This window comes from Schistocerca gregaria, chromosome 8 (assembly GCF_023897955.1).
Source record: "Schistocerca gregaria isolate iqSchGreg1 chromosome 8, iqSchGreg1.2, whole genome shotgun sequence".
NCBI lineage: Eukaryota > Metazoa > Arthropoda > Insecta > Orthoptera > Acrididae > Schistocerca > Schistocerca gregaria.
The window spans coordinates 204364023-204376229 of NC_064927.1; the positions used below are offsets into that span (position 1 = coordinate 204364023).

Consider the following 12207-nt stretch of genomic DNA (forward strand, 5'->3'; position numbering starts at 1 on the left):
CAATCTACAGGGGGCCTTGTTTCAACTCAGGAGTAGACAATATTCCATTAGAACTACTGACGGCCTTGGGAGAGCCAGTCATGACAAAACTCTACCAGCTGGTGAGCAAGATGTATTAGACAGGCGAAATACTCTCAGACTTCAAGAAGAATATAATAATTCCAATCCCAAAGAAATCAGGCACTGACAGATGTGAAAATTACCGAACTATCAGTTTAATAAGTCACAGCTGCAAAATACTAACGCGAATTCTTTACAGACGAATGGAAAAACAGGTAGATGCGGACCTCGGGGAGGATCAGTTTGGATTCCGTAGAAATGTTGGAACACGTGAGGCAATACTGTCCTTACGACTTATCTTAGAAGAAAGATTAAGAAAAGGCAAACCTAATTTCTAGCATTTGTAGACTCAGAGAAAGCTTTTGACAATGTTGACTGGAATACTCTCTTTCAAATTCTGAAGGTGGCAGGGGTAAAATACAGGGAGCAAAGGCTATTTACAATTTGTACAGAAACCAGATGGCAGTCATAAGAGTCGAGGGGCATGAAAGGGAAGCAGTGGTTGGGAAAGGAGTGAGACAGGGTTGTAACCTCTCCCCGATGTTATTCAATCTGTATATTGAGCAAGCAGTAAAGAAAACAAAAGAAAAATTCGGAGAAGGTATTAAAATTCATGGAGAAGCAGTAAAAACTTCGAGGTTCGCCGATGACATTGTAATTCTGTCAAAGACGGCAAAGGACTTGGAAGAGCAGTTGAACGGAATGGACAGTGTCTTGAAAGGAGGATATAAGATGAACATCAACAAAAGCAAAAGGAGGATAATGGAATGTAGTCGAATTAAGTCGGGTGCTGCTGAGGGAATTAGATTAGGAAATGAGACACTTAAAGTAGTAAAGGAGTTTTGCTATTTAGGAAGTAAAATAACTGATGATGGTCAAAGTAGAGAGGATATAAAATGTAGACTGGCAATGGCAAGGAAAGCATTTCTGAAGAAGAGAAATTTGTTAACATCGAATATAGATTTATGTATCAGGGAGTCGTTTCTGAAAGTATTTGTTTGGAGTGTAGCCATGTATGGAAGTGAAACATGTACGATAACTAGTTTGGACAAAAAGAGAATAGAAGTTTTCGAAATGTGGTGCTACAGAAGAATGCTGAAGATAAGGTGGATAGATCACGTAATTAATGAGGAGGTATTGAATAGGATTGGGGAGAAGAGAAGTTTGTGGCACAACTTGACTAGAAGAAGGGATCGGTTGGTAGGACATGTTTTGAGGCATCAAGGGATCACAAATTTAGCATTTGAGGGCAGTGTGGAGGGTAAAAATCGTAGAGGGAGACCAAGGGATGAATACACTAAGCAGATTCAGAAGGATGTAGGATGCAGTAGGTACTGGGAGATGAAGAAGCTTGCACAGGATAGAGTAGCATGGAGAGCTGCATTAAACCAGTCTCAGGACTGAAGACAACAACAACAACAACAACAACAACAACAACAACAACAACAACAACAACAACAACACAACCTACAGTTCATTTAACCTAGTCACTGTCAATACCATAAATGTGGAGCATCATTTTTTTTAATGTGTTTGGTTACCTTATTGTGACAGTGAACCAAAAGTAGTAAAGTGTGAACAATGGGGTTTTTGAAGCAAGAAAAATGTATAAATAGTTGTGGGATGTCAGTTTCTGTAGTAGTAGTGACAGTTCAAACAGCTCTAATCGTGGCAGTAGGAGGTGTTTGCAGAATCAAATGATGTAAAAGATTCAAGAAATTTTTTGGAGCACTTACAAGATGGATTAGACAAAATGAGTAAGCAGATAGACAAGCTAAGTTTTATGTGAAACAGACAGAAAACCAACTGAATGGAAGAAATGAGGATTATTTTGCCTTTTTTTCTTTATTTAAGTTAAATTTGGGATGAATATATTAAGGAAGCAGGCAGTCAGGTAGTGGCTGTAGAGGATCAGGTGGCCACTATGGCTGAGAGCGTACATGAAATGGAAAGAAACAAGAATAATTGAACAAGCCAGAGGGAAACATCTACAATGGCACTTTAAATGATCACTGGTGTGACCAGAAACATGTAAGATACACCGTAAGTCATTTAGAAGGTGGTGATGCTTAATGGGACAAGTTGCATTTTGAGGAATTTCAATCATAGATGAGTATAAGAGAGTGTGTATTGACATGATATATTAATAGTTATGTACTGATGAAGAAAGAAATCATTCAAGAAATGTTGTTAGCTTTGTAGAAGGATGGTACTTCCTGTGTTTCAGAAGCTCCTGGATGTTGGAGGTGTGATGGTGCCAAATCAATAGGAGGAGTAACAAGTACACTGAAAATTGGGCAATGTAGAACAGTTTGAGCAGCTGCAAATCCATGACCAGAAAGGCTTCAAAGAACAGTTTTATACTGTGAATAAAAATGTGGAATTGTAAGATAAAGAATTTTAGACTTTGTAAGAATGCTGCAGTCATAGTCCAACAACACTTGGCAGACTTGTTCATAAACTAGTGTTCATCCATATGGTGTGTCATTTCTCATAATTACATAAATAAATACGCACTACAACAAAACAATTCTATATGTACTCAATCTGCCAAAATATCAAGTGCAGTCCTTTGTAGAAGTCTAATACATATGTTGAAGTTCAGTTGCAGGGCCAATATTGGTGATTAAATAGAAGTGAAAGTCAATATTCACTAAAGGCAGGGAACATCTGCTTATATTGAAGGAAATTAATGTGGTTATTTGAAATTGAAAAGAAAAACTTCCTTAACTTTTAAAAACAACGACTGAAAATGTAATTTTATTAGTTTCAAAGTTCACACACAACACATGGATGTAATCTTATAGCCAGGGAATATTTAAATTGGTTAGACATCACACTCTCACGAGTGGCTGAGAGAGCATACAATGATTCGGATTATAAAATATAATGTTAGCTACCAAATAATGGAAGATATATCCAATTCTTAAATCTCACTGAAATAGGTAGCAGAATATAACAAAATTGTAGTGAGCATTGGAAATAGTAACCAGAAGCAGAATATCAACCCAAAATCTCTGGATTCATCCCTTTGAACTAAGCTCTCTGTAAAGATAAGACATTATGAATGTACTGTTAACAGCATGACACCCTAACACACAACAACACACTAATTAGCACCTTGGGGTAAGGAAGGCTAGACAAAGCCATGTTTTGTTCTGTAATAAGCAAAAATTCAGTGAAGATCCCAACAATTAAAATGTTTACATCTGATTAGAGGAAGGAAAGGGAAACAACAAATCGACGTACATTAATTACATTATATCATCATGGCAGACTGATGGTGTGGCTAGGAAATCAGCACTAGTGGACATATGGTCATCCACACCATATGAAGTAAATGACTATAAGATATGTGTACCAGTTTCCACTAACTTTCTGAGGTAATGCTGACAATTACCTTTATTTTTACAGGTAACAATATCATTTTTAAAAACTTGATTGATTAATAAAAAGTTAGAACAACAGGGTAACACTTGAATCTGCTGACAGTATAACCCACTGATTTGAACTCCATTGGCTATGCCTAGAGTTTACTTAGACAACATACTGCACTTCAGTGTGCAACTATCCTTGCTGTTCACTGTTATTGTGAGCATTTTACACTCCAATAATCAAATATTTGAGTAAGATAGCAGTGACAGAAGTTTACTTGGGCTGAGAGGAGGAACTGGGGCAGCAGTGTTTCATAAGGTCTCCTCTGAGACCAAAATGTTTCACTATATCTTGTAGTGAGTGCAAATTAAAAAGGAAATAAGACATATTAAATGAGAGATCTATTACCATGCCAGGAAAAGGAAAACAAAGTGTAAGGCCCACATTAAACTGTTACGGATTAGCATTATTGAGTTCAAATGAAATTTGAGCATTAACATTTGGATCACTGTAAACACTAAAATTGTTTACATGCTTCCAGTAATTTTACTGTTTTTTTTTGTATTACCTTGGAACTGAACAGATGGATGTAAGAATTAGGTAAATCTATTCTTTTTATACCACATAATCAGTATCAAATTTCAGGTTGATTCACAATTACTTTTTGGTTGGTGATTGATGCGGCTATTTTCCCCAGCAAGTATATAGAGTGTATAAAAACATTTGCAAGAAAATTTGGCAATTTATTATTAACATCAAAATATTACACAAAGTTTATATGAACAAGGACCCAAAAATTATTCATGAAGGAGGTATGAGAGCAATTTCCTGTAGTGATTCCTTGTCGTGTAATTAACCTTGCTATTCTGTTCTTGTTTATATAACTCGAAATGGTTATAAATTTCATTTCTTATTATCTAAATATCAATATAACATATGTAATCTGGTGATTTTGTATGAAAAATGAAAGGGCTGTACTTATTTTAAAAAGTTTAAAAATATCTTAAGTTATCTGGTTATAAACCTAACAGTTACTTATGTAACATTCGGGTCATTGCGACCCGGTATTAATATGATTGCTCTAATATCAAATACTTTCTGGTTGTCTGTTATATTTTTGTAAACGTAAATGTGTTAGGTGAATGTATTAACAAAGAGATAAAGGGGCTGGCCAGTACTTACCTCAGCTCAGTACAGCCGATAGATACACAAAAAACAACCGAAAATTTATGTTCCTAGCGTTCGAAATAAATGTTCCTTCATCAGGGAGGAGAGAGGGGAAAGAAAGAGAAGAAGGGAAAGTGGATTTAGTTACTCACAACCCAGGTTATGAAGCAACAGGGAAAGGAAAACAGGGAGGATAGCAATAATGGAGGCATGGTTGTCAGAGGGAAGCTAAGGTAAAATGCATCTAGGACTTAAATAAAAACTATGTTGCAACAGAGAGAAGAATTTCAATTCATGAAATGAATATGACTAGTATTTTTGAACCTTTCTACTACCTGTAACAAAACCTGAAACTTCACCATACCTTCAGCAGCTTGATTCAACTTTTTTGCAAGAGTTTCAGTGACATTGTTCCAGAAGTAACTGGCTAAGTTCCTCTTGTTTGTGGGCAACAGCTCCAGGTATGATGGACTGGGCAATGTGTCTCGTGTCCTGCGAGACAGAACTCGCTGGAGAAGCATCATCTGAAATATTAAGCAGTACGTAAATAATCTGTTGTTTTACGAATGCAAGCTCAGTCATCATCATATTTTTTTTACATGAAAAGAATTGTTGGTATTACAAGTGTCCAACTTTGTTTTCTATCAAAGACAACATCTCTGTTTATATGCCAAGTGGTTTATAATAACAGTGGCAGGAATATCTTCCAAAGAAGCATGACATCCCCACACAAAGTATGACGGATTCTAATCCAAAATATAGGCAGTATGAAGTAGTACTTTCCAACCAAAAACTTGCAGCTACCCTATAGTATTATTTCTGATGCACCAACTGAGCCGGTGGGTTTCTGGCGCCAGGCGATATCGATTCTTCTTACTTACATCTTTGATCATTGTCCCTGTGCCTCATTATCTTTGCATCTTTGAGGCAGGCTATTTATGGTGGTGCACATGCGCAAGTCGAGGAGAGTGGGTCCACACATGAGCCGAGTCAGTCTGTGACGTGACATGGCTTTCGATATTGTCATTGTGGGGAGTTGGTGACACCATGTCATGTGGCACGGTCGTATGCCATGGGGACCTGTTGAGTGGAGCAACGAAGAAGCATGGGACGCTGCCGGAAAGTATTAAAGTTGTATTGACACGGCTGGCCAGTGGCAACCAAGATTTGCTAATATCTCGAGAGCTATGTGGTTGGATGGTGTGTGAATTCTACATGAAAAAAAAAAAAAAAAAAAAAAAAAAAAAAAAAAAAAAAAAAAAAAAAAAAATTAATCGCCAAGCTTTTATGGTGGGTTCCTCCTCTTATATTATAGTGTACTTAAGGACTGAAGACTGTTGCAGTTGCTCATGCTAGTGGCCAGCAAAACATTCACTGCAGTGGTGGTGAGGCAAGTTATGTTCTGGAATGGCCATTAAATTATGTTACTAAAGTGGCTAGAAATAGCACCTCGCATTTGTAAGGTTGCATTTGGTGCTTAGTGGCATGCTGAAGGTAGCTGGTTCCCTTGAACGTCATTTCTTAATTTAGTTATAGATTTAGAATTTTCTGGTTTTACGAATTAGTGGTAGTAGTTGTTTCTTAATAATTTCTTGTGTGTATGGAAGGCAAGAGGCCATGATAAATAAAGGTCACATTGTGTTTGATGGTCGGACAGAGGCCGTGTGTATATTGGTCTGTGGCCATAGGGGCCATGCTTATTGCATTATCGACCTATTGAAGTGCCATTAGTTTTCTATTGCAATTACAAAAACCTATCTGAAGGTTGATTGTCACATTAGGTACTGCAAGTTTGATTTATGTGGTGTCAGCCATTCAGCAAAGACAGATTATTTTGTAAGGTGGAACTTAAGTCATTGGGTGTAGACTGACACATCTTTTCACATAGTATCTAGATTTTTTTTTAATCAATGGAAACTCAGCTCCTTAATTCTGTTCGTTGGTTAATATGTTTATATTAAGGTATTGCTTTTCTATATATACGAGGGGGGATCCAAAAGTAAGCGGAATTGTAATGCTGCACATTGTGTACTTGTAGTAGCAGGTTGCGCTGCCAGAGTCGTTGCTGAGTCATTCGCCACGCGGCGTCACCCAACAGTGAGAAGTGTGGTTTCTTTGGCAGATCTTTGAGTGTGCATACAGTGCAGATGTGACAAGAGGAAATGGCTAGTTTTTACGAACAACGTGCGGCAGTGAAGTTTTGTTTCTTGCTCGGCAAGAACGCAGCAGAAACTGTTGCGATGATTCAGACAGCCTACAAAGACCATGCTCTTAGTAAAATGCAAGTGTATGAATGGTTTTCTTGGTTTGAAAAGGGAGCAATGGTGGTTGAAGATCAGCCCCGTTCCGGTCGACCTTCAATTGCTCGAAGCGAAGACAACATCGACAATTACCGTGATCTCATCAGTGAAGGTAGACGCAGGACAATCGACCAACTTGAGAACTTGTCCGGGTTGTCCTGGAGCTCAATTCAGCGCATCTTAACCATTGATTTGGGGATGCGAAGAGTGGCAGCAAAATTCATGCTGAAGCTTCTTACCGGAGATCAAAGGGATTGTCGCGTTCAAACCTGTCTCGAAATGAAGGACGCGTTCAAAGATGATCCACATTTTTTCAACAAAATCATTACAGGTGATGAGTCATGGTGCTATACGTATGATCCAGAAAGTAAACAACAGTCATCACAATGGAAGTCACCTGGCTCACCTCGACCAAAAAAAAGCTCGACAAGTTAAATCGAATGTGAAAACAGTGCTGATCTGTTTTTTTTTTTTTTTTTTATATCAAAGGGATCATACACTCTGAATTTGTCCCTGTTACTGGCACATAAAGGGGCCACTGTCACAAGTGTGACGGTTAATATTGTAAATACTAATTGTGGAGAGGGCCTCGATATGCAAATGTTGTTAACTGATTATTTACTGCTGATGAATTCATGTGTATGTGTAATCAATAAAGGAGTTTTGCAACTACAAACTGGTTGTGTTACTGGTATACAAGGTTAGAGTGTGCAAGCACCACACCAAAGCTAGTAGAGCACACTTTCCGCTGACGGCTTTCGTCTCTTTGTAGTTTCTACACTTCACCTTATATTGTTTCTTTTGTCTCTTTTCTGACTTGGCTTTTGTTAGTACTGCGGACTGCTTTCAGCACTTCCTGGTGGCCATGGTCAGTCGAATCTACCCCGGCATCGCATATTTGGGTTGGGATCATCTAGTGCAAAAGTTACGTATACGCAACCTGTCAAACGAGGGCAGCGTAGCCAATTTATTGACCTGACTTCATGCCATGGCTGACACTCCAGTGTTGTCCTAGGACGTTCTCACCGATCGGAGTGAGTTTCTTTATCGTCTATCTACTTCCCTGGCTGAATTAGCAGCAACTATTTCCCTTTTTGAGCTTGGTCCACCTACTCCTAAACAGTTGTATCACATTCAGGCCCACCTAGCCCATTACAACTCTTGCCTTATCGATTTAGCCACAGTAGGCGTGGCTCCGCCCATCCTTAAGTCATTTGCTCACCTCAAAGACAAATAGCAGGCATTGCATTCACACGCCCTTGTATTACCTTTGGGCAGTGGAGGTGATCTTCTTGGACAGAGTACTCGAACTGCAGGGTCAGATAGTAGCACGCACAAAACGCAACCTGTAGTGGATGCACAGTTGTAGTTGTCGAATCAGTTCTCTAAGTTACCCCAACCTCTCCATGGGTTGTTACAAGGGAGTACTGAATTAGTTATAAACAACTTCTTGTGGACTACTGTGATGCTGATGCCTTGCATGTTTCCAATTCCCTTGTGTTAGCCGCCTTGTACCCAGTGACGAAAGGCTGGCTTAGTAGTTTGGTGGCAAAAGTCTTACAAGGTGAGGGTTCGTTGATGCAACTTCGACACCGGGTTATTGATAGTAGGTTGAGACGTATGAGGGTGGTTAGTACCTTCACTTTGATAGCTGCCATCCATTCCACATCAAACGCTCCCTTCCCTACAGCCTAGGTATTCGTGGCAAACGTATCTGCTCCAGTGACGAATCCCTCAACAATTACACCAATAACCTGACCAGTGCTTTCCTCTCCCGCAACTATCCTGCAGACCTTGTCCACAAACAGATCTCCCAAGCAATACATTCCTCCCCGTCCAACAACAATATTCCTACCCTCAGACCACACAGAAGCATCCCCCTTGTCACCCAATATTATCCTGGCCTCGAATACATCAGTAAATTACTCCGCCAGGGATATGACTTTCTCAAGTCAACCCCTGAAATGAGATCATCCCTTGACAAAATTCTCCCCACACCACCCAGAGTTGCCTTTCGTCGTCCCCCTAACCTCCATAACATCCTTGTTAAACCCTGCAATATTCCCAGACTACCTTCCCTACCCAGCGGTTCCTACCCCTGTAACCGACCCCGCTGCAAAACCTGCCCCATGCATCTCCCCACAACCACCTACTCCAGCCCCGCTACTAGGAAAACATACACAATTCAAGGCAGGGCCACGTGTGAGACTACACATGTCATTTATCAGCTGACATGCCTGCACTGCACAGCCTTTTACATCGGTATGACAACAACTAAACTGGCTGAGCGCATGAACGGACACAGACGAACTGTCCGCCTAGGAGATGTCCAATACCCAGTAGCGGAGCATGCCCTCCAGCATAATTCTAGGGACCTAGGAACCTGCTACACTGTATGTGCCATTTGGCTTCTCCCACCCAACACCAGTCCCTCTGAACTGCGGAGATGGGAACTTGCACTCCAGCACATCCTTTCATCCCGCCATCCCCCTGGACTGAACCTACGTTAAACAACCTCACTCCCATTTACTTTTCAGTCCTCTCCTCTTTCCCTTTCCTCTTTAGCCATTCATGCATCTTTCCATCCTACATCTTTATACTATACACCTCTTTACTTCTGTATGCATCCTATTTGGTTTGAAGCTGGCACAGTACCTGCAGTAGAATATCTTTGGCTTCCCTCTGACAACCATGCCTCCATCCTTGCTACCTTCCCTGTTTTCCTTTCCCTGTTGCTTCATAACCTGGGTTGTGAGTAACTAAATCCACTTTCCCTTCTTCCCTTTCTTTCCCCTCTCTCCTCCCTGATGAAGGAACATTTATTCCGAAAGCTAGGAACTTAAATTTTCAGTTGTTTTTTGTGTTTCTATCGGCTGTACTGAGCTGAGGTAAGTACTGGCCAGCCCCTCTATCTCTTTGTTAGTAATTGTAACAAGGATGTTGAACATATACAGAGAAGGGCAACATGAATGGTCACAGGTTTGTTTAATCCATGGGAGAGTGTCACAGAGAAACTGAGGGCACAGAAATGGAAGACTCCTGAAGATAGACATAAACTATCCCGAGAAGGTCTATTAACAAAGTTTCAAGAACCAGCTTTGAATGATTACTTTAGCAATATGCTATAAACCCCTATGTATCACTCACATAATAACTGTTAAGATAAGATTACAATAATTACTGAATGCAAAGAGGCAATCAAACAATCATTCTTTCCATGCTCCATACGTGAGTGGAACTGGAAGAAACCCTATTAAATGGTACAATGGGGAGTACACTTTGTCATGCACCTCTCAGTACTTTGCAGAGTATAAAGTAGATGTAGAAGCAGAATACTGATATTTGTGGAGTCCACATGGTATCAGAAACTTTGTCACAAGTTCCAGAATGATCTTTTACAATAGCATCCCGTCATAGTTTTTACATTTCATCCATTTATTAATGTGTAAATCCAGGATGGATTGAAATAATTAAGTAATTTACTGTTATTTATTAATGTGTCAAAGGTTCCTGGTTGTAAACCACTGTTTATGCTCACATAACCCGAATGACCACTGTGTTACTGTACCATGGCATACTGTTAACTCATTGTGAGCGTATTCAGAAGCACAGCAGAACTTGGATGAGTTTTGCCATATAAAGATTCAGTGATAATGTCTGACTTATGAGCCCCACAGACTCATGCAGGTCTCACTTCAAGACAATGTTACTTAAAAGCTAGTACACTTCAGAGGAGACAAAGCACTGTTATCTTTTTCTTCCATAAGCCTTCAACTGCAACTAAAACACTACTATTATGCAATGAAACTGTTTGTCTCACAATCATGTGCATTATTTATAAAATGATCCTTGTAAATGTCGACTAAAGTGTCACAGAGAAACAACTCAATTTACCATGCAATTTTTTCATAAAGTTGCCATGCTCTGCCATAAGAGCCTCCATGTATTGTAGTACCACACCTAGCAAGCTATGAATGAGGCTCAAAAAATAGCAATTTCAATTGCTCACACCACAGTGCACAGTTCACTAAATTAAGTCTACTAAATGAGCTTGTATAACAATTTAATAATAATTAAAATAGTTTCCCACGGACATTTTTACAGTCATATCTTATATTTTTTCTTCAGTGTCCTCCTACAGTGTCTACCACAATGATCACTCCATGAAGTCATTTACATTCCGTGTCGCTTCTTACAGCTACATCTCATTACAAACTGACCACATCTTCATCCCCACATTCTTATTTAAAATGTGTCAGTATTCCTAGCTATAACTCAATCCCCTTCATGATGTTCCTGGAATGCTACCAACTCACTGAATTCTCCCCCCCCCCCCCCCCCCCCGCCCCCTCCTCCCCAAATGGACTAACCATAAAAATCTACCAATCCCTATCTGTCAAACTGAGTATTACAAAAGCAGATTTCTAGACATCTCTAAACTAACTCTGTTTCCTTCATAACTCACTCATATCATGCGAACACAGTTACCTACATCCTATCTTCCAAACTGAAGTCCTTGCTCTCCAGACCAAATATGAGTAATATCAACAACAGTTATCCAACCTGTTGTCTTTCTACTCACACATCAGAATACCACCACCCACCAAGACTTATCCTACCCTCAGTGTCTCCCTTTTAATCATCTCGTAGGTGTCCAGGGCCCCTGCTGACTTCTTCCATGTCTTCTTAAAATTAAATCTGTAAGATCTGCAGCGGGGTAAAGATTGTTGCATTACCAAAGCTTGGGAATAACAGAAGAGATTCAACAACCTTCAAGCCTACTTCTCTATGTCAACTTCTTAAAATATTACAAAGAAGGAACCTTAGCCACATTTCAGTCTATGAAGATCAAGTTATTAGTAGAGAACAAGCAGGTTTTTCCCACCGCAAGTCATGCTGTGACCAAATCCTGACCCTCTTACAACATACAGAAGATGGTTTTCACTGATCTCAAAGCAACCTAAGATACAATCATAAGAAGCTGATAACAAAAGTATACAATACAGTAAATGAGTATAGACTGGCACAATTTTTCCTATGCGTATTACAAAATGGATGATTCTTTGTTCCCCTACAAATAAAAATGAGTCATGTAAATGGCCTTCTCCAAGGAAGTGTTCTCACACTACTGCTGTTTAATGCATAAACCAATGACCAGACTATTAAACCAGACACTCATTCCTTTATCTACACATATGATACAGTTGTCACCTTTCAGGACAAAACTTTCAAAGGGATGGAAAAGAAACTAGTGGCAGCACTCAAAAACTTAGATGTTCTTGCAGTAATAATCATCTAAACCCCA

The 12207-nt window shown here is 39.6% G+C and overlaps 1 protein-coding gene across 1 annotated transcript in view; it reads right to left on the reverse strand.

The window, feature by feature from the left end:
• LOC126284134 (conserved oligomeric Golgi complex subunit 5) overlaps positions 1-12207 on the reverse strand; it is a 135664-nt gene that overhangs the window by 40889 nt on the left and 82568 nt on the right. Inside the window, exon 8 of the mRNA XM_049982845.1 lies at positions 4967-5126. Coding sequence (XP_049838802.1) covers positions 4967-5126 — 160 coding nt within the window. The remainder of the gene's footprint in view (positions 1-4966; positions 5127-12207) is intronic.